General features: G+C 40.9%; 2 protein-coding genes across 5 annotated transcripts; one reads left to right on the top strand and one right to left on the bottom strand.

Moving 5' to 3' along the window:
• Positions 1–5,684: 5,684 nt before the first annotated feature.
• Positions 5,685–9,307, top strand: LOC101483083 (protein CutA homolog). Of its 3 annotated transcripts, none has more exons than XM_004574677.4 (7): positions 5,685–5,779; positions 6,150–6,270; positions 6,370–6,518; positions 7,120–7,179; positions 7,350–7,395; positions 8,594–8,643; positions 8,795–9,307. In XM_004574677.4, the coding sequence occupies exons 2-7, from the start codon at positions 6,208–6,210 to the stop codon at positions 8,892–8,894; spliced, it is 468 nt and encodes a 155-aa protein (XP_004574734.3). In that variant the 5' UTR covers positions 5,685–5,779; positions 6,150–6,207; the 3' UTR covers positions 8,895–9,307. The 3 variants fall into 3 exon arrangements, with proteins under 3 accessions (XP_004574734.3, XP_004574735.3, XP_004574736.1); XM_004574678.3 differs by having other exon boundaries at positions 5,712–5,779; positions 6,205–6,270; XM_004574679.4 differs by lacking the exon at positions 6,150–6,270 and having other exon boundaries at positions 5,717–5,779.
• Positions 9,308–9,475: 168 nt separating this feature from the next.
• On the bottom strand, positions 9,476–25,606 carry LOC112432588 (somatostatin receptor 3). Of its 2 annotated transcripts, none has more exons than XM_076884637.1 (3): positions 25,527–25,606; positions 15,033–15,874; positions 9,476–11,743 (listed from the first exon to the last, which is right to left on the bottom strand). In XM_076884637.1, the coding sequence occupies exons 2-3, from the start codon at positions 15,807–15,809 to the stop codon at positions 11,072–11,074; spliced, it is 1,449 nt and encodes a 482-aa protein (XP_076740752.1). In that variant the 5' UTR covers positions 15,810–15,874; positions 25,527–25,606; the 3' UTR covers positions 9,476–11,071. The 2 variants fall into 2 exon arrangements, with proteins under 2 accessions (XP_076740752.1, XP_076740753.1); XM_076884638.1 differs by lacking the exon at positions 25,527–25,606 and adding an exon at positions 23,142–23,262.
• Between the last annotated feature and the right edge of the window lie 877 nt (positions 25,607–26,483).

The following is a 26,483-nucleotide window of genomic DNA, read 5'->3' as shown; positions in this document are numbered from 1 at the left end:
GAAAACTGTGTGGAATCTGCTGCAGATCCCCAAAGTTTGCCTGAATTTAATATTTTAATCTCATCAGTGTTTTCTAACTGCAGGGATATGAGAGTTGGTGTTAAATACAAACACAGGTTTGCTCTCATGAACTGGGATCTCAGTCCTCAGAAGTAAAAATAAAGGAATCGTGAGAAGACACTTTTTTTCTCCCCTCAGTGTACAAACTGCACGCATGTTTATTTGTGCCTGAAATCTTCATGCATGAATTAGCAATTTAACTGGAGTGCTGAATTATGCAATCAACATTTTTACAGATGATGGGTGACTCATAACCTATAAAAAGCCTCGCATCCGCAGTCGGGGCTGTGGGTCAAAAAGCTAATCACCGGAGAACATGTATGCCATCCATCCTTAAGCCACGGGTGCTTTTTGAATAATCAGATAAGTGCAGGGATGGGCGTGATGAAGGGAAAAAAGGGAGAGACGGGCTAATTGCTGTGGATCTTCAGTCCTCTGAGGTATTGTCTCGGCAGACCCTGCTGTTAGTGAGGTGAAACTTCTCTCTCCTCTCATCTCCTGGGTGAAGGAGGAAGGTCCCAGGGTGGCTCTCTCTCTGCAGAAGTCATCATTAACGGTGCAGAGGAGAACAGAAAGAGAGCATTTTGGCCCCTCTTTCTCTTTCTTAATTTTCCACTCTTACTTCTGATTTCCTGTTGGAGTGTGTTTGTTTTTGCGGTGTGGTGGCGTGTTGGCGAGTCCTCGAGAGTGTGGATGATACTGACAAAACAGCACGCTCGTCCAAGAACACGAGCCTACACGGAGATTACGGTGCCTCATCCGCTGTCACCTGTTCATCCTTCGCTTTAATCACAGTTATTGTGCAGGAATGCGAGCATTTAAAAAGAAAGAAAGAAAACAGCCCGTCCTTTAAAGTTGCATAGAGGGTTATTTTGGGCTCCCTCGGTTCCATGAAATTCATTTTCAATTCATTTTCTGCATGAACAATGTTAGGTGACTAGCAGCTGGAGCGCATCCAAAGCTTGGCTGGGTACAAAGCTGTCCCCGCTGATTTATCAGCACAAATAATCAGCAGCTTTGCTAGAAAAATATCTAAGACACGGCTTAAGCAAAAGTACTAAGATGTGCACCGAGTACAAACATCAAAGAATCACAAGGCTAAAAATTCCTTATTAATGAAGGTATATGTATCTGGCAATCATTAGCAACGTGCAACTGTGAAGTGTTTAGGAAACACTACATTTCCATGATTCGCAGTTTTTGGCCGGCTTTGTCTTTACATCAAGTGCAAACATGCAACACAAGACGGGAATAAATACAGTGGGGACAAATACATCTCAGATGTGTGGTGTTGTTTCTGTAGCGAGCGCCTGAATGCAAACCATTACAAATGATGGACGAGACATGGTGTAAATCAAAATACACAGTTTATTATTGCCATATTTTTGTGTCACCCCATAGGAAGAAGATCCTGGGGTTTGACTCCACCATCTGGCCCTTCTGTATGGAGTTTGCATGTTCTCCCTGTGTCTCCTGGGTTCTCTCTCTGAGTACTCTGACTTCCTCCCACAGTCCAAAGATATGCAATTAATGGGGTTAGGTTAACTGTTGATTCTAAATTGGTCATAGATGGTTGAAGGTCTTTGTGCGTTAGTCCTGCAACAGACTAGCGACCTGTCCAGGGTGTACCCACCTCTCACCCTATGGCAGCTGTAATAGGTTCCAGCCACCCTGAACTGGATAAGAAGATGGATGGCTATAAGGATGGAGGTTTGAGTTTTGGCCTTTGTTGATAGATTTCCTCTTTATTTCGATGCACAATGGGTGCAAACGAGACCCTTAATTGGAACAGCTGAAGAAAATGGATGGATTGATATTCTTACCGGTATGTCAGCAGTTGCATTAAGTAGAAAGATGCAAAGACAGCCAGTGATGAAGGTTGAGCAACATGACTGATATCAGTTTAACTGACCGACTGACCAACTTTGGGTCGATGCTGAATAAAGTTGTAAATGTTACATTGTTCCTCATTATTCCACAATGCTGAGTGGATTTGTAGAGGTTTAAGGGGAGATGAAAGACAAGAGTGAGAAATCACACCTTAGACAGCCTGGATTTGTCCACCTCGTGTGGTCTGCAATGAAACTGCAAAGACATGTTTCGCAGATTTTTCGTAGCTGCATATAGAAATCTTTAGCTGAAGTCCACGTTTACCCGCTTCTTCTTCTTCTTCCTCTCTCTGCTTCTTCCTCTGTCTCTCTCTGGAAGTTAAAGGGCCAGCGGAGGCTGATTAGAATGCAGAGGACGAAGGCTCTGCTGCAAATTGAAAACATATTGATTCTCCTCATGCTTCCGGGGAGAGAGAGACAGAGGGAGAGAGACAGAGGGAGATGGGAGCAAAGGGAGAGAAAAGAAGGATAAAAGCTGGTGAAGAAACGGAGGGAGCAAGACATGCTCCCACACCACCCCCCACCCCACCATGCCTGTAGCAACTTGTGTGTCTGGTGTCTATCTTTCTCACACTCCCTCTCTGTTTCACACTCAAACAAATATGAACTGTTTCACATGGGCTACCAAGATAACATCTCACACAGGCTGAGGTCTCTGTCGCTATGGCAATCAGGTCAGGGCAAGCAGTCGTACATGACTGCATGTGTGTGTTTGCGTGTGTTTGCGTGTCTTCTACATGCGAGCGCGCGCTGTCATGTCCAGCTGTGTTGGCGAGAGGCCGCGGGATGCCAATGAGAGAGGACAGCACACAACACGTACAGATGTGCTGACTGCACAGTTTCTATGGGAACCAGCCCCCACCCACCCCTCCCCTTCCCACTACCACCAACATATCCCTCCTCCTTCCATCGCTCCTCATTGCTCCTGCAAGAGCTTGACAAGCTCCTCTAATGCCTCTCGCTTCGTCTTTATGCGAGTCCAAGCATTCCTGGTGGAGCTCTCACATCAGCTACAGCTCAATCTGTCTCCCCCGCTTCCCCCCAAGTGTGCATGTCAAGTGCGTGTGCATGGGTAAAAGCCTGCGTGTGTGGATATTCAGTGGACACGTGCGACAGGCTTGTCTTCTTCTTTAATCAAGAATGGGGGTGAAGGCAGGCGAAGTGTGAAGTAGGTGGTGAATATTATCAAAGAGACTGGCCCTTCTGTCATCTGCACAGAAACAACGCACAAGCACAAATAACACACACATGGAGCAAACACAATTTGTGTGCACAATCGCAGACATTGCTGGCACCCTGTTGACAGGGCTTGATTTATTGTGCGTGTGTGTGTGTGTTATAACTACCAGAGCTGATCATAAACAATACCGCTGTCTGCTGAATAAAAGCTGCCATCATATGGCTGCCTGCTGCCATTGCATGTCTGATCGTTTCACACAAGTCTAGATTTCGGAATATTTGTGTGTGTGTATGTTACATACATGAGCAGCTGCTTAGAATTTCATGTTTCCGTCTGATGTTTTAAAAAAAGACACAAATCATGAAAAATTGGAAATTTTACAGCAAAGTAAAATAAACTACACCTTCCCAAAAAATTACATCTAAATTAAAGGTAATGAAAAAACTGCACATAAAAATGACATATGCTTTATGTGTGATTAAAAAATAGAAATGTCATTGACTTAAACATGCTTTTTGCCAATTTCAGATAATCTGGCAGGTTTTTTTTTTGTTTGTTTGTTTGTTTGCCAAATCCCAAAGTTAAGTTATTGAAGTTTAAGTCCAGGTATTTTTTAAAATAAAAAGTCCATATGTGATTGCCTTTTGCAGTTTCCTGATTGACTGACTTTTGTTGCGGGGCACTTCCTGTACTTTAGCGTTTTAGCATGATATGCACTTAAGCAAACAATTTGCAACCATGGAACTATAAAATGAGCTTAGTGTAAATTTAGCTCTATGAGGATTTTTGACAAATACACAATTTTTGCAGTGTTGAATCTACACATCACCACAGTGGATTTTAAATGAAACAATCAATTGCAGATTGCAGATGTTCAGCATTAATTCAAGGGTCGAACAAAAGTATTGCTTTAAGAGTTTAGGAATTACATCTGCTTTTTGAAACCAGGTTTTCAGAGGTTCAGATGCAACTGGCCAAACGAACATAATTTTAAATGTGATTGTTTTTTATATATACTTAAATAAAAATCAATCAATCAAACATCATCACATGCTGTGTTTCCTACCTTGTGATGCTCTGCCAGGCCTTGACATATTTGAGGGTCTCTCTGCTTCTCTTCTGTCTTCAGTGTGTGAATGTGTGTGTGAATGGGTGGATGACAGGTTGTGTAAAGCGCTTTGGGGTCCTTAGGGACTAGAAAAGCGCTATACAAATACAGGCCATTTACCATTTACCATTCAGTGACTGTAACTCTGTTGGGTTGAGACCAAGTGACTGACTTAAGATAAGATAAGAGATAAGATAGAACTTTATTAATCCCTCGGGTGGGTTCCTCTGGGAAATTCGACTTCCAAAAAGCACAGCAACGACCGAAGTTACAGTTACAGAATTGTTATATATATATATATATATACACACACACACACACACACATATATAAATACAGAGACAAATATAAATAAAATATACAAAGGGGATAAATAGAATAAATAGGAATAAAAAATAAAAATACAAGTGAATTGCACATTTCAAGTATTGAGTCTATTGCACTGTTGACTATTTACAAAAAGTATTGCACAAGGTATTGTACAGTGAGGTGAAGAGGCACTACAGCTTAGTTGTTCCCCCCTCCTTTGTCCTCCTGTTTCCCCTCCCTCTCCCCTCCAGAGAGGAGTTAAACAGTTTGATGGCGTGTGGGACAAAGGAGTTTTTAAGTCTGTTAGTTCTTGTCTTGGGGAGAAGCAACCTGTCACTGAACAGACTCTTCTGATTGTTTATGGCCGTGTGCAGAGGATGCCCAGCATTGTTCATAATGTCCATCAGTTTCTTTAATGTCCTTTTCTTTGCCACTGTCACCAGAGTGTCCAGCTTCATGCCGACCACAGAGCTAGCCTTCCTGATCAGTTTTGACACTGAAGAATACTCAGTTTCTTTGCCTTAAAAAACTCTTCTATTGCTTTTGCAGTATTCTTTGGGTCATTATCCATTTGAACTGTGAAACAGCATCTACATGAATCTGAGCAGAGTATAGCCCTGTTCATAAAGCTACTTCTGTGAGCAGTCAAATCATCAATAAACACTATTATTTCATGGAACAAAACCTGAACAGCCATCATCTGACAGTTAAACTGCTTGCCATGCAACAGTCATGTGGATATAATACATACATATTCAAGGTCAGGTACAACTATTAAATACAATATATTTAATATATATGGGGAATATTATAAGCTACAAGATTTGTTTTAGTTGTTGTTAAGTGTGTTTTCTGTCAGACGTAGGGGCTGTTGTGGCTCATTTGGCTGAGCACGTGGCCTACCTATGAGAAGGTTTCTTCCAGTGCATTCACTGGGGTAAATGCTTGTGTGTGAGTGTTAGATAAAACCAATGTGTGTGTAAATGATGAAATTAAACTTATAAGATAGTAGAAATTATAGAAAAGTAACTAATTAGAAATTATTATTTATTTATTTTCCCGAAATTCAGAAAAAAATAAATAAATGCAGAAATGTGAATTTGAATTCCAATTCCGTCTAGTCCGCTGTCACGCAACATGCATGTCAGGGGCTTTTATTTTGAAAGGTAGGGACAGGAAGGTTTACAGGAGGTTTCCTGTAGGGGTTGGGCAGTGACAGACTGCGGTTAGAAGGTAAGTTGCAAGGAATTTACATTATAGCAACACTTTGCAATCCAGCTGAACAACTTATCAGAGCGTTTTAGTGAGTCTGCCGTGCCGTGTTGCTCTTTCACACACTCACGAGCTTCTGCCGACGCCCAGCAGCTAACAGCTAACTGTGGTTACTAGCAGTGCAATGCTAAACACAACTCACCTGCAAGTTCAAACCCTAAGCATGCAACCCGGCTGCAGCATTTCTACAGCCCGTTCTCTTAAATTATGGTCTGCTTTGTTGAGTGGAGCGTGTTGAATGCAAAAGTGGGGAAGTTAACAGAGACTTTCATGGTGTTTGCATGGTGTGACAAGCTGCTTCAAGTACTAACCCTTATGTAACTCTGTTTAGACACATTACAACAAAGGGGGGAAAAGCCTAAGCTTCGTGTGTCTCACCTGCTCAGGCAATGCGCATTGGTTTTCCCACAGCAGAGACACTACAGGGTGGATCCTTAAAAGCTTTGCTTTTGGTGAGTGTGCGATTTCCTCTAACACTTGGCTCATCAAGTTAGGTAAAATGAAAAAAAAAAACATGCTTTGCTCTAACGTTTATTCATTTCTCTTGTCAGACAGTGCTCCTGAGCCTGTTTATGTTCCAGCTGCTGAGGACCGTGGGACTGAGGGCCTTCTCCATGGCATCTGAGACGTACACATCAGGCACACACTCTGCTGCCTTTGTCACCTGTCCTAATGACACAGTTGCTAGAGATTTAGCCAGGTGATTCAAATGGCACAATAACAGTTCTGTTTATAATATATGCACACTAGACACTTTGTTAGGTACACCTTACAACTACTCGGTTGGACCTGTTTTTTTGGCAATAATTGAACAAGCTGCTGGAAACATTCTTCAGAGTTTTTGGCCTGTGTTGACGAGATGGTTGCTGCAGAACATTCATGCAAATTTCCTGGTCCACCACTTTCCAAAGGTGTTCTACTGGATCGATAGCTTGTGAATGTGGAGGCCTCTTGTGTACATTGAACTCACCGTCACCTGTTCAGTAAAACCATCTTGAGATGATTTGAGGTTTGTGATGCAGTTTGTTGCCATCAGGTGTCATGAAGGGTCTGAAATGGTCAGCTGCAATATTCAGGCAGGCTGTGATGTTTAAACCATTTCTTTTTGAAGCTAAGTGCTCCAGAGTATATCCCCCACACTATTAGACCACCACTAGTCTGAACCATTGATACAAGGCAGGATGGATCCTTGCACAAATGTGCACGTTCAAGTAAAAACTCTCTGTCTTCATTAGCTGGATACAAGGACCATGAGATGTTTTTCATCTGTGCTCATTTCATTCTTTTATTCTTTCTCACAGGGGTATTGTGGAAAAGAAGCTAGCAGCTTGTGTCAACATTGTTCCAGCGATCAAATCTATGTATGTTTCACATTAGCTATTCTTTAGTATCATGTTGCACTGAGCTTTCTTTGCCAGTGTTGTTTTTTGTAAATTATAGACTATATTTACACTGTTCTAACTAGCAGAAGTCTTCCTGACTCTGAAGCTAGTACTTAATAACCAAAAATAATTGTGTGCTGTTCCTTCAGATATGAATGGCAGGGGAAGATTGAGGAGGACAATGAGGTGCTTCTGGTGAGTGCTTTCTGGGTATATATTGCTTAGATGCAGCTAAAATCCATTTGTATGTCTTGGGGGCAAAATGTAATGCAAGACTGTTATTATTTCAGATCCTATTATTGATATAGTTTAATTTATTAGTGAAATATTTAAAAGAAAAAATTCCTAATTTACAGAAGTATTTAGACCCTTTGATGTGATGCCCCAAGTTGTTGTCCGATTTCTAAAGTCTTGAGTGCTCCCCACAGCAAGCAGCATCAGTAATTGTGAGATGGAAGACGTTAAAAACCACAGAGACTCTTCCAAGAGTGAAATCAGTCACAAAATCATGTTGGTACTTGGTTACAGGGGCGCTCAAGACTCTGTCCCTCCAACAGAGTTTCAGAAGACCTCAGGAGAGAATTGTGAAACCTTTTGAAAGGTGGCTCAACTGAGCTCCAACAGTTAGTTGTTGTTTTTTTTGGTTGAGTAGTTCAATGGAAAACAATATAAGTAAATGCTATTATCTAAACTTCAACCAAATGATTTGTAAGAGCAAAACCAAAAAAGACAAACTCTAATATTTTTTGCATTTAAGTCCAAATTCTGTTACCGGTGAACACAAAGCACTGATTATTGGCTACGGTATCATCCCTGCGATGTAGCATGGTGGTGGTAGCATCATGCTCCGGGAATACTTCACAGCAAACAGGGATGGGAAATGTATCACAATCGGGGGGAGAATGAAAGCTACTAAATAAACAGAGGTCCTTGAAGTAAACCTGCTGCAGAATGGGACGTGAAGGAGGGCAATGGTTCAAAAAAGTAGTGCGAGACACTTCTAGAGTAACTTGAGGACAGAAAATTGAACCTGGAAATAAGATTATTCTATAGAAGAGCTATAGTTTTTAAGCTTAGGTTGTGACTAAATGACTGTCAATATGAGCTGTTAGTAGATAGACTCAGTCCTACTTTCTGTAGTCACTGTTAGAGGGAACAGCACTGATAACCATTCTCAGCTGTGGGCAACATTTCAGTATTTAATATAAAGGCAAGTTTCAGGATAGATCCCATTATTTGTCTGCTTACTGTGACATATTAGGTCATGGTCTCTTAGAACATGGCAAACTATATTTTAAACTGTTCAGCATGAGCTTTCTCCTTCATGAAGTTGATTAAATGGAAAGGTAGTATGTCTGAAGTCCTGTTTGACACAGTGTCTTTCCAAATCTAGATGATCAAAACAAGAAGTTCCAAGGTACCCGCTCTTGCTGAATATGTCCGGTAAGTTTGTTTTAATATTCAACACATAAAACAGATTGCACTAGAACATTGCGTTCATCATTTGCTCCATTATGTCATGATTCATGCAGTCGCAGTTTTAAGTACTGGCTTTTCTCTGTTTATTTGACTCATAATGGATTGTCCTCCACAGCTCTAACCATCCCTATGAGGTGGCTGAGGTCATCAGCCTGCCTATTGACCAGGGTAACCCGCCTTACCTTAAGTGGATTGGAGACATTGTTCCTGAGTAAAGGTGGACAGTTAGATTAGTGGAAGAATTTTGGGATAATTGATGGATGTAAAAAAAAATTATATAATACAAAAGTTCATTCTTTTCAAACACACCCCCGTTACAAAAAAAACCTGTCCAGATTTGTAATTATTATTACAAACTGCATTAAATGTTGGGATTAAAAACATGTTCTGAAATATTTGCAATGCTTCTTTCTCCTAGCAATGAGCTGAGGCTTGTAAATAACTGCCTTCCCTCTAGTATGTGGACCTCTAGAGGGCAGCAATGTTTTGTCCTTTTTCAAAGTTAAACTGGTGCAGAATTTAACTTTGTCTCGGTGAACCCTGAAATGTTTAATGTGAACAGACATCTGTTACATCTGTTATGTCTTTAATTAATTTTGCATTGTGAAATAAAGCCAACGGTTTTTCATTGGTTTTAAGCATTTTTTTGGTGAGCACGTTATGACGGCGTGACACTTACATACATGCTACATACATATGTTAGGCACATACTATATACATGTCCATATGTTGTGAAGTAGGTTACATGACTTTTTTTTCATACAATACCTTTTCTTTCTTTTTTTAAACATTCTAGTTGGTTACAGTAAACATTTATTTAGCCTACTGTCACTACTTGGCTTTAATACTTCACCATAGCATTAAAAACATCACTGATAATACAAAGTTTTGATAGTGGAAAAAAGACTTAAACAAGACGTAAAACACCAAGATCACAATAAATGACAAAACGTCCTAATTTTTCAATGTGACTCAGTTTCTTTACACTGACTAACACTGTGTAATGCTGAAAACTATGCTGCTCATTATGCTAAAGTTAAAGGAACACTTTGATTAAAGTACAAAATAAGGTTTTAAACTTGTGGGCTATTGATCTGGTTAGTTAAGCAACAGAGGGGGTTGTTCATCAGTTTCAGCTGCTTTGGTGTTAATAAAATTAACAACAGGTGCACTAGAGGGGTAACAATGAGGCAGGCACAAAAACAGGAATCTTGTCTTTGCGGACTGTTTTTCACTGGTTTTGCACCTGGAAAGTGTCAGTGTCACTACTGGTAGCATGAGGTGATACCAGGACCTAACAGAGATGCAGTCCAGCTCCTTCATGATGGCACAGTGGGTGTGGGGAGACATAACCATGGAGGGATGCACAGACCTCTACAGACTAAGCAACAGCACCCTGACTGCCTTTAGGTATCAGGATGAAATCCTTGGACCCACTGTCAGCCCCCACGCTGCTGCAGTAGGACCTGGGTTCCTCTTGCAGTGAGAGTATGCAGGCAGTTTCCTGACAGAATTAATACTCTTGACTGGTCCTATGCTTGGCAGAGCCTTTGAATTCAGTCCTCTGTAGGCTGATAATTTCCATCAATTGATATGGTATTCTTTATCTCTAACACGTTACCCAGTCCTTATCAGCTGAGATCTGATGTGCTTTCAAAGTGTTCCTTTATTTTTGAGCACTCTAAATATATAGCTTTACAAAATTAACAAAAATTGCACTTCGACTTATTAAACTCATTAAACATTCAAAGTTGAATAAAAATCACAATTAATGTAGAGATTTTTAACAACAGTCTATTTAGGTCACTAGCAAGTACATTTATTATTACACTTGTTCTTAAGCTGCGACCTAAAGCATGGTTTTAGTTAACCTTAAAAAAGAAAAGTAATTGGTTGATCTCCACACATGTACACTAATTCAGGTGAAAATGATGCACACAAGCCTGACTGAGACGCGTGTTTTCTGAAAACAGTGCTAATTATCTTTGTGGGCTGCTCTCAAAAGCCAACGCAATAAAAGTAAACAGCTGACATTTTTTCATTCCACAGTGGGTCATTAGTCATGTGGTTTCCCACTGGGGCATGATTCATTTAGTGCATTAGCCATTTCAGCACAAGAAGTTTCAGAAGTAACAGTCTGGTTCAAAATAACAGCGATACTTACAAACAGTGGTCATTCAGGCATCTTTGTGTGTTTGTTGTGTCCTTCAGGTTTCATTGTGCCTGCCGCTATAGTTTCTCATGGTTAGATTAAGTTGTTACCCTTTTATTTTGTGGCAAAACACTTGCATTAATGATGCCAGACTGTTACCATAAACTGGCATTAAAACCAACTTCAAAGACGCTGTAATACAGCAGGTACCCAAATCCACTGAAAATGGGCAAATTTCTGTTACAGGTAGCTGATATCAAGCACAGAGTTTTGGTCCAGGAATTCTTCAGGTGACCTACTTCTCTTACTGGCCAAAGAGGACACTCCCTCAGCAGGATTAAAGCTTGCACCCTGGTCACGTGTACCCCTCTGTGTGACCTGTGTCCTTGAGTCCTCTTTCACTCCGTTCTGATTCCCATTCTGTGATGTCTTACAGATTTCTCTCATCTGTATAGCACCTTCTATCCCACCTATTTCCTCCTCTTCTTCATTTCTACTACTTTCTTTCCCATGCACGTGAGTGATTCCCTCACTTATTTGCTGTCGGAGAACAATGCCGCCCCACTCCTCCGTGGGCCTCTGGGCCTCGATGCCGGTTCTGTCGTTGCTGTTCACTCTGCGCGACGTGCGGCACAGCGCCTTCCTGAAGCCCCTCTTGAAGTTGTCAGACAGAAATCCGTAGAGTATGGGGTTGGCGCAGCTGTTGGCATATGAAAGAACAACAACAAAGAAGTAGAGGCCCCTGAAGTCTCCAGGCAGGACCACAAGGAGGTTGAGAATGTTGAGAACATAGAACGGCAGCCAGCAGAAGATGAACACCGCCACAACAACAACTACCATCCGGGTGATTTTACGCTCTGACTTCTTGCGTCTGGAGGATGTGGCCTGTGCCCGTTTTCCAACACTTCTTACCTTTAAAGGAGAGGAAAGCAAATACCCTCAATTTAAAAACAGGTTAATGAGAAAGTCTGTCCAAAATGTATGCAGGCTCAAATGAAACTGATAACACAAATGTTTGCAGACACAGATGTTTTTTTTACAGAAAGAAAGAGACTAGTGTACCAGATTAATCCTGTTTTATGGCCTGTCCGAGGTCTACCCCGCCCTTTGCCTAATGACAGCTGGGATAGGCTTCAGCCTCCTTAATGACCCAGTAGTTAAAAAGATGGATGGATGGATGGAGGAATGGATGGATGAATAGATGGATGGATTTCCTGAAATAGAAAAGTCACTGAAATAACGTAAACTGTCAAACAGTACACAACTATGACAAACAGACAACACTATCTGAGATCCTGCTGGTGGTTAGAGAGGATAAATGGTAAATGGCCTGTATTTGTATAGTGCTTTACTAGTCCCTAAGGACCCCAAAGCGCTTTACACATTCAGTCATCCACCCATTCACACACACTGTTGATGGCAAGCCACAGCCACCCTGGGGTGCACTGACAGAGGCGAGGCTGCCGGACACTGGCGCCACCAGGCCCTCTGACCAGTAGGCAATGGGTGAAGTGTCTTGCCCAAAGACACAACGACTGAGACTGTCCAAGCCGGGGCTCAAACCGAAAACCTTATGGCGAACTCCCAACTCTTGAGACACGATCGCCCCATATACATGATTCTGTTTGTTGTTTAAACATATTTATAGAGTTAAGAGTTCAGATTGCTGGAAGAACAACATTCACGCTGTCTGATTGCTGTTTTTCTCCCAAAATGTAGAAACACCTGCTAACCATGGCACACTCTGCTTTTCCATTAGGTCTGTGCAAATACTACTTAAGTACACTCATCCTCCTGTGCCATTAGTGATATTAACAGAGTGTAGTCCATTTACGTTGGGCTTCAGCATCTACGCACATGTTGGCAGATTTTCTGAGTAATGTAAGTTTAGGGGGACGTCACTGTGGAGAGGAGTGAGGTTCTTTTTTTTAAACAAAAATAACCGAGACAGAGTTTTAGTGTGGAAGGAGCCATTATGTTCCCAAAGTTCATTTATGTTTCCCACAGATGCAGCAACATGATTCACAATGAGTCAACATGAGCAATGTTAATCATGACTGCAAAAAGATTAGCAACTGTGAAAGTGGAAGATGAAAAGTTATAACCTTGTTTACATATAAACAAGTTACAGTAACAGTGTATACACACACTCATGCAGATACAGATCGGGGATAACATTATGACCACAGGCCACAGGTCCCCCTTTTGATACCAAAACAGCCCTGAAGCATGGACTCCACTGGAGCCCTGAAGGTATGCTGTATCTGCAACAAGATTCTAGCAACAGATCCTTTAAGTTCTGGAAGTTGCGAGGTGGGGCCTCGGAGCTTCTCAACCTTAAACATGTTGTTGTACTCCTCAAACCAGTCCTGAAACATGTTTGCTTTGCTGAAAGACGGCACAGCTTTAGAGGCCATGTATTTCTGTTGCTCCATGGTTCAGTTCTGATGCTCATGTGCCCATTTTCGGTGCTTTCATGAATGGACAGAGGTCAGCACGGGCACCCTGACTGGTCTGCAGCTATGCTGCCTCATGCGCTGCACATGACCCTGTTGCTGGTTCACCACTGCGCCTTCCTTGGACCACTTTTGATAGATACTACTGCAAGCCGGGAACCCCCCACAAGAGCTGCAGTTTTGGAGATGATCCAGCCATCACAATATTAATGTTATTAAGCAGGCCCTAGCAGGGCCTCCTCCTGAAGGTGCCTGTGTGGGCGTGTCCCACCACCTCTTCTGCCTGAGGTGCCACCTTTCCCTCCTGTACAGCTGACTCCCATCAGCAATTAAGGGTATTTAAGCCCAGAGCAGGGTGAGCTCTGGGCCAGAGTGCCATTTTGTGTGGGTACAGCTAGTGAGCTGAGTGTTTGCGGTAGTTTCCAGCTAGTGAGCTGTGTAGTGTGTTGTCCAGCTAGTGAGCTGTGTAGTGTGTTGTCCAGCTAGTGAGCTGCGCTTTCCTTTTGACTTTTTGCTTTATTTGACCAACGCCTGAGTTTTGTTTGTGTTTTGTTGGTGTTTTATGGTGATAACGGCTTGTCCGTCTCTTTTAGTTGACTTACTTCAATAAAACTGTTTTATTTAAACTGTTTCGCCTCCTTGACTCCTTTTTCTGACCCGGTCACTTTTGTTACTTCCCCCTCACCGCCTAGACCCCCCCCCAGGGGAACGTAACACAGACTCACTCAAATCCCTGTGCTCGCCGATTTTTCTGCTTCTAACTCATAAACTTTGACTACAAAATGTTCAGTTGCTCCGTAATACATCCCACCCACTAACAGGTGCCCCGATAAAGAAATAATCAGTGTTATTCACTTCACCTATCAGTGATCATAATATTAAGCCTCATTGGTGTATACTGTTAAAATTAGATACTCATGTTAAACATGGCCCAAATTTGTAAACCTTGTGGCCAATGCATGTGCAAGTAATCGCTGTGCACAGTGAGGTTTAGGACAGTGTTTACTGCTTGTTTATCTGTGTAATATGTGGGGACATCGTTAATATGGTCATCTCATGCTCACAGCTCTGGCTGTGAACACAGCCACCGCCTGCTCTTTCAACCTGTTTATAATGAACAGAAGAAAGCTGGCTTAAAGTGAGGGTGGCTGTTATAACCCTAGCAGGCTCCCACAGGTTCAGCTGCCGCCCATTTCTCCTGAGGAGCCAGTGTATAGCTGGATACAAGCTTGTGAAGAGCTCCTCGGTGTACGCCAGTGTCAGTACTGTGGTGACCTTAGGTGTTTGTTTCCCAGCCTGCAGAGGCTTGTGTAGTGATGTGCTTTGACGTATTTGACGATGAGTTTAGCGCTGTGTTTGAGCTAGTAGTGAGCAGCCAGTGCCCTATGTGAGAGTGAAGTTTTTCTTTGATTACCCATTTCTTGTCTTTTCAGCAGATTCTAGTCTGTTGACATCCTTTGTTGGAGTGATATAACAGTATAGTTGACTCGTTATCTGTCCCCTGAGCTTATCATTGTTAATCCCCTCATCCCCTAGCCCTTTCCTGAGGGTGTAAGAGTGGCCTTAAAGGAAATGGCTTTTTTTAGACAGTGGATGAACAGTTAAATGTCAATCATAAAATGTCAATCAAGTACATCAACATTAGTTGACTGAAGCCACAATACTCTTAAAACAGTTTGCAGCCTCATACTTCCTCCTTTATCTTAAAAACTCAAATTATTTCAGTGTTACTCTAAAAGTCATACCTTGATGACGATCAGCAGGTAGCACAAGCAGATGACCAGCAGGGGGCAGAAGAATCCAACAGTGCACGTGTAGACAATAAACGATGTCTTCCACACTTCTGCTGGTTCAGGCCACACGATGCTGCAGTTCCCATCATCCTTCAGCACATCCGCGAACACCACTACCGGCAGCACCACCACAAAGGACCCCGCCCAAACGGTGCCACTGATAGCCTTAGCCACGTGGGGGCGCCGCCACCAAGAAGAGCGGATGGGATGCACCACAGCCAGGTATCGGTCCACTGACATCACAGTTAGACAAAAGATGCTGGTAAACTGGTTGATGGCATCCACTGTCATAACCACTCGGCACATCAGAGAGCCGAAAGGCCACGAGAGCAAAGCGTTCTGTACCGCCAAGAAGGGTAGGCCCAGCATGAAAAGCTCATCTGCAATGGCTAGATTGAGGATGTAGATGTTTGTGACTGACTCGTGTTTTGTGTAGTTGACGACAACATGGATGACCAGAGTGTTTCCCACCAAGCCAACGACACAAACGATGCCATAAATGAGTGGGATGAAGATTCCAGCCAAGCCAGGGAGGGATCCTGGTTTACTTTTGGTGCAATTTTGACAGGAGCTGTTAAGGAGAAACGAAGTGTCATCTTGGTTGAAGCTGTGAAGCGGTTCGGAGGGAGTAGAAAGGAGCAGGAAATGAGAGTAGGAGGGGGCAGAGGTGTTGCTCCAGGTAGCTGTAGGGACTTCCTGAGGCAGCAAAGCAAACTGGACGAGCTCCATCGAGGCGTTAACGACTATCAGGCAACAGTTGTTGGTAAGCTCACATCAGTAGAAGATCAGCAGCCCTACAGAAAGCAAAGTTAATTAATTTAGCACACTTCATGTGGACATGAAATATAAAGCAATTAATGCATTAAAGGTGTATTCTAACATTTCGGAGATGTCCAGTTAATCAACTCTTCCAACAAATCAGCCGTGTTGGTTGTTCGTCCACTGAAATGTGTCTGTAAAGCTATAAAGTTTCTTCTGGGACCTTTTCTGAGTTCTGTTTTCAGTTTCTGTTCGAGCAGATCTGTTGTTGGAGAAAATGCTTCATCCTTTGTAGCATCCTTTACATCAGGGGTCCCCAATCCCAGTCCACGAGGGCCGGTGTCCCTGCAGGTTTTAGATGTGTCCTTGATCCATCACAGCTGATTTAAATGGATAAATTACCTTCTTAACATGTCTTGAAGTTCTCCAGAGGCCTGGTAATGAACTAATCATGTGATTCAGGTGTGTTGACCCAGGGTGAGATCTAAAACCTGCAGGGACACCGGCCCCCGTGGACTGGGATTGGGGAACCCTGCTTTACATGGTGGAATAGACACAGCACACAGTTTGCATGCAATTATACACACTGCAGCAAACTTGTTGCTTAACTTTAAAATATAAATATAGTACATAATAATAAGTATAGAATTTATGTAAAACCCTTAGGAGTAAGAAAGGTGCTCGGTGTTATTTAGCACCTGGATTATCATTAATGTAACGTTAATCCAGGTCCATGAAACTTCAACTAAACTGCATTATAATTGTGTTTTAGAGTTTTAGAGGAAACATCTAGGCTGACTGTGTAAAGGTAACAGATTTCCCATCACGTCTTAGATTGTTCTTTGCTAGTATGGACTTTGAATTTTTATTGGATAGACAGCAACTTGGGAAGTCTTGTTACCTTGAGGTTGCCTGGAGACAGCCGGCACTCAAGTGCTGTATTGTTCTTGGTTTCAAGTGGGCAGGAGACTTTTGCTGCATGTTTAGTGTTTATGTCTTCTCTGTAAAACTCACAAGTGACATTTTTTTGCATCTAGACAACAATACTATATAACTAGCTAATGTGAGCTTTAGGGGTATTTAAATGTTTTAACAGGCTTCTGTCAAAAATAGACGTGCAAGCACTATTACATTTTTCATCTGACTATTGGCAAGAGAATGAGTGAGCCAGTTTAATAAAATATAAAACTGTGTCTCTAAAAGATATGTAGCAAAGAAAGATAAAACATAGAAAACAATGGCATACACAGCAGTAAGAGAGAATGAACAGGCAACAACATGTATTGACAAAGACACACTTTTCTATGTACACATAACGTTGACTGCTGCTGATGTTGGACAACACCTAAAAGTTTCAAAAGTTTGGCCATATCTGCCCAGTGGCTTGATGAATACTAAGCTATTAATAAACATAACAACCTTCCTTCCGTCACAACAAAGCAAGCGAGCACCAGAACACAGACATAAGGTATTTAGTTTTATTAGTACGAGACTTGTTTATGAAGCCATCCCAGCTTCTTAATCACCACTGTTCCACACACAGGCACACCCTCATCCCTCACAGCGATGGTTAATAATTGGTGGAACAAAATGCACTGACCTATGGGGGAAAAATAGCAGAGGCATATCTTCTGCGACCTCAACTGAGTAAAGTACATTAATGCAGATGTGAAGATGAGCGGAAGAGCGGGGAAGGTAAGGTGAATTATATACACCACTAAAGAATCCCCCAGAGACAGTTACTTTAGATTAAAATAAGTACAAATATTGGCAGCACACAGGAAATGTACACACTTTGAAGCATGACTGAATTCTCTTTCAGTGTTTGGAGATTTTTTTTGCTTTGCTTTAATTACATTTCATTCATTACAACCTAAAGGGCACCAGTACCACCAGTGGAGAATAAGACCACAGTGTTCACTGGTCAAACACGTGATCAAATCATGGTGAATGTCAATCCTTATGTACAGTTTTTAGACCAAACCTAAGAGCCATCCATAGGTCATGACCTCAATTACTAAATGTGAATGCCAGAGGATGGTATATGCCGTGGATCTCAACTGCTTAATGCTGCTACTGCTTTTATGAAGCAACAGGGTAAAGACAAGAAGTCGATAAATATAGAAATATTAACTTGTACCTAATATCGAATTACACTTATACTTGGGGTTATTTAGGCTTTTAAAACCTCATGTTTAAATCAGAAATTATTCAAATGAAAGAAGGCTAAGATGGATTTTTTTATAATGTGTGCACATTGTGTAAGGAGTCTTTAGTGAAGAGATCCTATTGTGACATCATCATATAAGGGAGTAGTGATATATTGAGCTGTACTGGAAAAATCCTCTGGAGGGAGTCTAGACGGTGGTGATGGCAGCGCAGGGGTGAAGGATGATGCTGGAGATCTGGATGGATGTGATGTGGAGCATGACAAATGGTGAGATTAATGGATGGACCTGAGGACAGAGGTCCTGATTAAAAGTGAGGATGAATGGGGTGGAAGAGTTTTCCATCAATCTGACAAGGAAATGACCACAGAGAGCAGCAGAGGCTTAGACATTTTTTTAAATGACCACAGTGCAAAAAATTGGATAAGAGACAGAAACTATGATAAACACAGAGAGGAACATCATCAGTCAGTCGCCTTTATAAACTAGGTGCTGTGTGAGAGGGAACATGAATGGGTGGTATAAACGTGAGACAGTCTTCTTGACTAACCTTTGACAGGCTTCGTATCACAAACAGTGCTGTGATTGTGAATATGGAGTTGTACAACGTTCAGGTGTCACACTGTACAAAGACACGGAGCTAAAATGGTTCAACAGATTAAATCGAGGCACCAATTATTTCTCTGGCCTCAGTCATTGATTTTTTTTTCCAGTCAGCGAACTTGAGTGACGTATAAAGTCTCAATAAGTCCTTTTCAATAAAGCGTATCAGGAGTACACAAAAGAAAAGAATGTTGTAATGCAGTAAAAGTGATTCAGCAAAATATTAGAAATCAGCTGAGGCACAAGAGCCAGTGTTCACTCTTAAATCCTGTCTCCATAAATAAAAAAATATAAAAAAAATTATCGTTCTGGTTTTTATGGTTCCAACATTTATTAAAAAAACTGTTTTGGATAGATAATGAACAAATAGTAGGAAACCAAAACCTTTCTGTGGTTACACATTGTGACTATTTGGAGTGCATTCTCTTTGTAATCCAACCTTGTGGCTAGTATGTGCATCATTTATTAAGCTTAAAAAAATCCACAATTACCTTTAAGTTCTGTCCTTGTCTCTCTATGCTCCCTTTTCCTCCTTCTCTTTCCTCTCATTCAGCAGCCAGTCACAGCACAAGGCTGCCCCTTCCTGAGCCTGGTTCTGCCACATGTTGCCTCTTATTAAAATGAGTTCTTCCTCCCCTCTGTTGCCATGTGGTTGCTCACAGTGAATTGCTGGGTTTTTCTCTATGATTTTGTAGGATCTTTATCTTGTGATAGAAAGCACCTTGAGGCAACTGTGGCTGTGAATTGGCACTATAATAATAAAATGGAATTGAACATATAAAAACTATAGTAATGCAATTCACATCCATGGTTAGTGAAGACAAATGATTTTCTAACATATCACAGGCTTCACATCACTGTCATAACGCGAATATCTGTTAATTAATATATAAAAGGGGAAATAAGAAGTTTAATGGTTCCATAACACAAACAGGAGTGGTTGCAGGTATCTTTTGTTTTTTTTACTCACACCATACATTAGATAGTCACTGAATGTCCCACTGAGATGTGAACAGTCAGCAAGGCTAACCTAATCACACACACACTCCCCTACACTCTCCTCATTTTGCCTTTGCTATTGCCTCCCACCCTAATCTCTGATAAACACAATAAGAGCAGACTGACAATTTTTCTTCCTGAAGTGCATCACTTCTCTTGTCTGCCATTGCACGAGCAGCTCTGTGAAAACCCTCCCAGGAGGTGTTGCTATGGTAACATAAGGTCAAGACAAGGCTTAAAGGTCCCTGCATGGAGCAAATTGACGAGATAAGTGAGAGTCTGAATGACTGCTGATTGAAGAGTCCTTGCATTTACATTCAAATACAAAGAGTATTGTGTGTGAGAGGCCAGGTGTGTGACAAATGCATTTGTGCATGTGTGTACACAAAACCTGCCCTCTGTGCATCTGCAGAGTGAAGATAATATAGTCTTAGAGATCTCAGGGTAAATTTATGTTAACTGGTTGTTATTTAAAGTCTGATGCTAGCTGAAGTGATGATTACAATTCTAAATGTTCACTTGTTTGCTATACATATCTATATTTATGTGCCATTTGTGGCATAGAATGGAATATGTATAGTTTTCAAAGCAAATCTTAAAATAATAGGTTCAACACAAAATATGATTGAGCTGCTGCTTTGGCAAATTTTGCATAGTCTGTTCTCTCCTAATGCAGACATCCGGAGAAACAGAAGCTAGAAAGTTTGTTAAAAATAGGAAGGTACTTACTTTTTTATTATTTCACATCTCAAGGATTACTCTATCATTCTGGCAAACAAGGTTATCCAGTCATATGGCTTACTAATTCAGTGTTCTGGTTCACTTTCCCCACTTTTTACCTCATTTTGTGGCTGCAGCAGGGAAGAGCAAATGCCAAGCATACAAATTTGAATATCAAACACATTTGGAAAAGACTCAAGACTGGATCGAGAGCGTGAAACGGTAATCTTCTGTGGTTTCGTAACCTTATCATTCTGTGCAAGCAGGAAAAAACTTAAATGACGTTGAAGCTGTGCTGAAAAAAATAAATATAGAAAAAAATCTCATGTGTAACTGAAATATGTATTTTGCCTGATCATTAAACTTTAATGGTAACTTACTGGTTGTCATTTACAGTAATTTAACTATTAATAATAAGTGAATGCCATATGCCACATATGAGACTGAATAAAAAATATAATATATATTAATTTTACAAAGTGACACAATGAAAAAGAATAAAAAATTTAATTTAAAACCTTGATTTGCAGTTTTTTTTTTTTTAATTAATAAATTGAATGTAAATATATTTAAAAAACTGAAAAAAGTCTAGAAAAAAACTCTGTTTAAGTGAGACAGCACAGGGTTTACAAATGAACTGGTGAAATTGTACCTATTTGCTGAGGCAGTACAATGAGAGGCCTGGTTGGTGGTTCGATCCCTGGCTCATGTATCCTTGGGCAAGATACTAACCCCAGGTTGCTCTCGATGCATCCATCGGAGCATGAATGTGTGTGAATGTCGATAGAAAGCACTCAGTTTAGAGACAGTGCTTGTGAGATTGGGTGATTGTGGCATGTTGTATAGAGCGCTTTGAGTATTCCGGGAGAGTAGAAAAGCGAAAGCTATATAAGAATCAGTCCATTTGTACAGTATAATGTGAGGCAACAGCAGCAGTTCATAACCTACCAAAATTATGCAACGCTTTCAAACTGTCGGTGGTCTAAGCAGCAGTCCTTTCTATCCACTTGTTCACTACACACTTTAACGACATTACAGTTCAATGTGTTTTTTCTTAATCTCATCAGTCCTATGTTTTCCTGTGCTGGCTTGAACACCTTTAGGCTTTCACGTCAGAGACTTTCTCACTGCTCTAATTCAACTCTGACTAAACTCAATGCTGCAAACTCAGTTTGTGATTACCAACAAATGCATGTCACTTTGTTCCTCATGAATCAGTAGAAAATAAAATCCACTTTCACTGAAGCCTCAGTGTATTTCAGCATAGGCTTTACAGTTAGCCTTTGAATTAGCGGAAGCCAAGATGTCATCTTGAGATTTTCAGAGCCTTTTCCAGAGGAAAGACTATTATACTGAGTCATGCACCACCTCAGCAGTTATTGTCCCTCGATGGAATTCACTGAAGGTGTGTGTACTCATAACTGGATGCCACGGCTGGCTGACACTGCAGGACAACACACTTCTCTACTCCCATATCGATCATTCCAGCTGTTCATCCACAACATCACTGAATCCCAAATTCAGTTATTTCCATAATGATGCTTGCTCATAACTGCAAAGCGACACTAGCAGTATTGTTCTGAGAGATTAGCTGGTGAAGCGACAATTGCTTGGCACATAATAACCCTGGATACTATTGTTATGGTTTCTGCTAATGAAAATAGCTTGCACCTGCTGTGAGCTTCAGCTGTTGTGTCTTTCAAAGGGACAAGCTGAAAACTTTCAAAAATCCACATTCATGCTGACAGCGGTTTGGTGCACGATGCTTTAATAAACACTTTTAACATCAGTTTCCATGTTTTTTTTTTAATGTTTTTGTTTTTTTCCTATCACCATTACGTGTTGTACAACCATCAATTTGGCTTTAACCTCTCGTATTTCTGGTGTGATTAACCTCTCTTAAAGACAAAAGAGAGCATATGAGACAGAAAAGAGATGTCCTTGAATAAATTTCAATAGTTGAATTTTTGGAAAGCATTTATACAAACATTAATGGTGACTCTCTTTATAAGAGGCCTGGTGATGATTACATGGTTGATACTGGTGGTAAATACATGTTTCCTCCTCACTGAAAACTCTGTTGACGCCTGCGTAATACCTCGTAATTGTTCAATCCACAGCTTGGAACAAACAACCTCCTGATGCAATCTAGAGGCCACAAGGTACCCATTAACACAGACGCCTGTCTGGCAACTGTTTCGTTGGGGAAGTGAATGCCTGCTGATTGCCCAAAGGGCCGCTCATTATTGTTACATTCACTAAGTGCATTTTAGGGCATTTCTATTGTTTCTTTTAATGTCAGTCTGGTCTTTTCTTTTTTTTGCCACCCTTATTCCTAGCATATAAAAAATAGGACAGGAAAAAGCAAAGACTGTTGGTGGTGTGGCCACCAGGCTGCAGAGGGTATCTCATAAAGGGTAATGGGGAAGAGTAACCATCACTCACTGCACAAAATAGATTTCAAAGCCTTACTTATCACGCTGTCATTAAGAAGGTGCCAAGGAATTGCAGCATAAACTATATACATTTATGTGCATCTGTCCATTTATTTCATATGGTTTATAATGTTAGTTATAATTGTGGATACAACTGATCATCACACGACGATGATGCTGCACAAAATCATCACTTGAATTCCTTGCTGCGACGCTTTGAGCTTGGACATGAACACACCTAAGTATATGTACACTTCGTGTAGACAAAACATTTAGAGACTGGAGCTTGAAACACACTCTTGCATCTGTGAATTTGCATTATATGCCTATAAAATACAACAATAATGCTAATGACACAACATTTAAAAAAAGCTTACCAAAGTCAGTACATTCTAGGTTGGCAGCAGTCTCCAGGGTTAGGGTCGCTAAAGCTGCTAGCAAATGCTAGGTAAAGCCTCAGCTAGTTAAAAATCACTGAACATGTTTGTGCTCTTTTGGACCATTTTAACGAGTTTATCTGGCAAATTATATGTCTTCTGTCACAAAAAGGTCTGTGACTTAAATTGTAATACTGTATGAATATGCTTCAGTCTATGTATGCAAGTTGCTAATCAAGATAAACCACATTAGCTGCTAACTAGCTGCTAGCACTACAGCCTCTCATCCAAATATGGCCATTGTTTACTTCCAAAGAAAAACAATGGTGACAGCCAAAATGCCAAACTTGAAGCTTCAAAGCAGTAGTCCACAAAAGAGTATGTGCTCTTGTTGTGATTGGGTCCAAATTTTATGTAGAGTGTTTGACTTTAGGTAACATTTAAATAGTGATAATATTATCAGTGTGAAATATTGTACTTTTTGTTTACTAAATTTAGCCTATTCAATATCTACAGTTACTAAAAATAGCCCCATCTTTGCAAGATAGACCAGTAAACATTTGTGAGTTACTTTAGCCCAAAGTACAAAGATCCTAAGCTTGTATTTTCACAAAAACACATATGCTTTCAGCAAGGCAAATATTTGGACTATAAATATTCATTTGTGATATTTCTTTGGGGAAAATAGTGGGTTTATGATGTGTGTACACTTACATGTAATACACAGTAATGTTCTTTTTTTTTTTTTAAAGCAATTTCACTCGAAGCAGGAGAGCATAGATTGAGCAGAGATACACCATCAGCTAATTGGCTATCCATTAGTCCTACTCCCTCAGGGAATCTACTTCCTCTGTTGCGGTTTAATTAACAGATTTGGACTGGATCCAGTCACCTCCACACCGCTGCCCGCCTCCACACTTTTTATTACAAAGCTGACAAGTGCTCACAGATTGCACAGAGTGTGATCAATAATCTTACAAGCATGTCATGTGGATCAAAGATCTGCAAATGCAAACATGGTCACAGAATGGTTTTGGTTGTATTTCAGTTTTTCCGAACGACACATATGGATGGACTTATCTATGGATAGATAAACACGCAGGGAGGTGTTCGTGTGCACACATGAGTCATTTGGCCCTAAGGCAGTGACTGAAGTTAAAAAACACAGGAGACTCTGCAGCACCCACAGTGTCACACTGCTTGTGGAGGGTAGATTTTTGGGAAGGTATACAGGAATTTGTGGGGGGTGCATTAATGCTTACATGCATTGCCACAGTTCTGCTAAAACCAATATCAGCAACACTTTTATCCTCTTCCTACACAGCGTGCAGGACACATGCAGTTTATGAAAAAAAAACGTACCACAGGTGAACAGACGAGAATGAAAAGCTTTAAAAGCTAAAGAGTGGTGACCAATTAAATTAAAAGCTCTGTTTCCTCGGACAGTGAAAGAAAGAGAAAACAAAAGGTCACGTAGAGGTTAATTATTTTTTTTACCTGTTTCACAGCAGTCCATTAATTCAAGCAGCGGGGCTTCAATAACAGTGTTCTAAACCTTATCAGTGATAGTGGAGCAGATTTCATATTCCTTCCTCTTCTTTCCTCTTTCTTTTATTTCCTCTCTACCCTGTTGTTGTTTTCCCCTCATCTCTTCTTCTATCTCCTACACTGCATGTCACCCTTCTTCATCTCACTTGGTTTCTCCTCATCTCTTCTCTCGTGACTCCTATTCCTCTTAATTCTGCATTTTTTGTTTTTAGTTTGAGTTCAATTTCTATTCCAGTCCCCTTTTTGTATGTGTGACCCTTTAGAGCAAATCAAGGCCTCCACTTCCACCTGTATCGTTTTTAAAAGCCACATACACAAAAATCCTCATTTTTACAGTAATTCCAGGAGTTCTGTATCAGCAGCAGACAGATGAGCACCGTGACTGATAATGTTTTTGGCTTGCTGCACCTCCAGAGACACGGCGCGAAATATATCTCACATTAATAAAGAGTATTAGAGATTAAAATAAATCCCACCAATACACAGCAACAACTAGGACAAAACAGAAAGACACGAGCAACACACAAAGCACAGACTGCTAAAGTGAACCTAAACACGACACCAGCCAGCTTCACCTGATGTATTTACATGTAAGCACGAGTTTATGGCTGTGTGCTGTCCGCTATCACAGGTGAATTCTGCAAATAAAAATGTATCCAGCTGACGGCAATGGCTGCTTTTGTTTGGACGAGCCATCAAGTTTATGTTACTAAGTAAGACAAACTTAACGACGCTTCATTTTCACAGGCTTGTGTTAGCGGCAGTGTGGATTAAAAAGGCTGTCCTGCACACTCTAAACAGAGACTAAAGACATGACGAAGGGAAAAAAATACTTACAACTATCCGCTCACTGTGTTTCACCGGTCTGCACTTCAGCTGAGAACAGACTCACTCGGAGCCGTGAACAGCGGAGACTGTCTCAGAGCTCTGAGAGCTGAGGGGGTTTGTAAGAACAGCCTCCACCTACAATACCCACGCGCGCACACACGCGCACGTGTTTCTTTTTTTTTCTTTCCTTCTGTTTTTTGTTGGAATTTCGAGGACCCTGCAGACACGACGTATTAGCAACACTCTTAACCAATAGAAACCACAACCCTAGTTCTAGAAACAGTTTTAGATGTTTTATATATACATTATATTATAATGGTTATGCTCGGCTTAATCACATCCTGTATTATCCTCTCTCGTAGCTGAGAGCAAATGTTGTGGAAATCTGAAATAAATCAGGTTTTCTCTGCGACTTTAATTTGACTTTGCATTGGTTCAAATTACCAGCAGGTCCATGTGCTTTTTTACAAAGCACCTCCAATATTTACACATCACTGCCACGATCACACAATACGGTCAGAACGCTGTGTGCGAAAGATAACTGATGCATGAGCGTGTGGTATACCTGAAAGATTATTCTTTGCCCTCATAACACAAAACAATACTTTAATTCAACTGAAATAAATAAAATCTGTTTATTTATTCAAATTATTAGGAAGATATGCTCATAATAAATTGAATACATACCAATCAAGTACATTTCTTTTGGCCAGATTCCATTAAACTTTTTTCATGGACTTAAAAAAACAAAGACACAGAAAGTTGACATGTAATTAAATTAAAATCAGCATTTTGAGCATAAATATTTTCTGAGTGCATGAAGACAGAATGACAAAACATGGAGCCTTTCACTGAGTCAGGTCAGCTTCACACAGTCTTAAAATTTCCCATTACACTAATCAGTTGTTAATACCTTTGCGGGGAGTGCACAAATGAACAAACAGCTAAGCACCTGAATCTCTGGAG

This window comes from Maylandia zebra, linkage group LG6 (genome assembly GCF_041146795.1).
Source record: "Maylandia zebra isolate NMK-2024a linkage group LG6, Mzebra_GT3a, whole genome shotgun sequence".
Taxonomy (NCBI): domain Eukaryota; kingdom Metazoa; phylum Chordata; class Actinopteri; order Cichliformes; family Cichlidae; genus Maylandia; species Maylandia zebra.
Note: the sequence above shows the minus strand (reverse complement) of the source record. Positions and strands in the feature narration are given on the sequence as shown.

Coding starts and splice junctions, on each gene's coding strand:
- LOC112432588 (XM_076884637.1), bottom strand. CDS start 15,809: ATGGAGCTCGTCCAGTTTGCTTTGCTGCCTCAGGAAGTCCCTACAGCT. Junction 11,744..15,032: donor ACCTGCTGATCGTCATCAAG/GTATGACTTTTA, acceptor TCTCCTTTAAAG/GTAAGAAGTGTTGGAAAACG.
- LOC101483083 (XM_004574677.4), top strand. CDS start 6,208: ATGCGCATTGGTTTTCCCACAGCAGAGACACTACAGGGTGGATCCTTA. Junction 7,396..8,593: donor AGGACAATGAGGTGCTTCTG/GTGAGTGCTTTC, acceptor TTCCAAATCTAG/ATGATCAAAACAAGAAGTTC. Junction 8,644..8,794: donor GCTCTTGCTGAATATGTCCG/GTAAGTTTGTTT, acceptor TGTCCTCCACAG/CTCTAACCATCCCTATGAGG.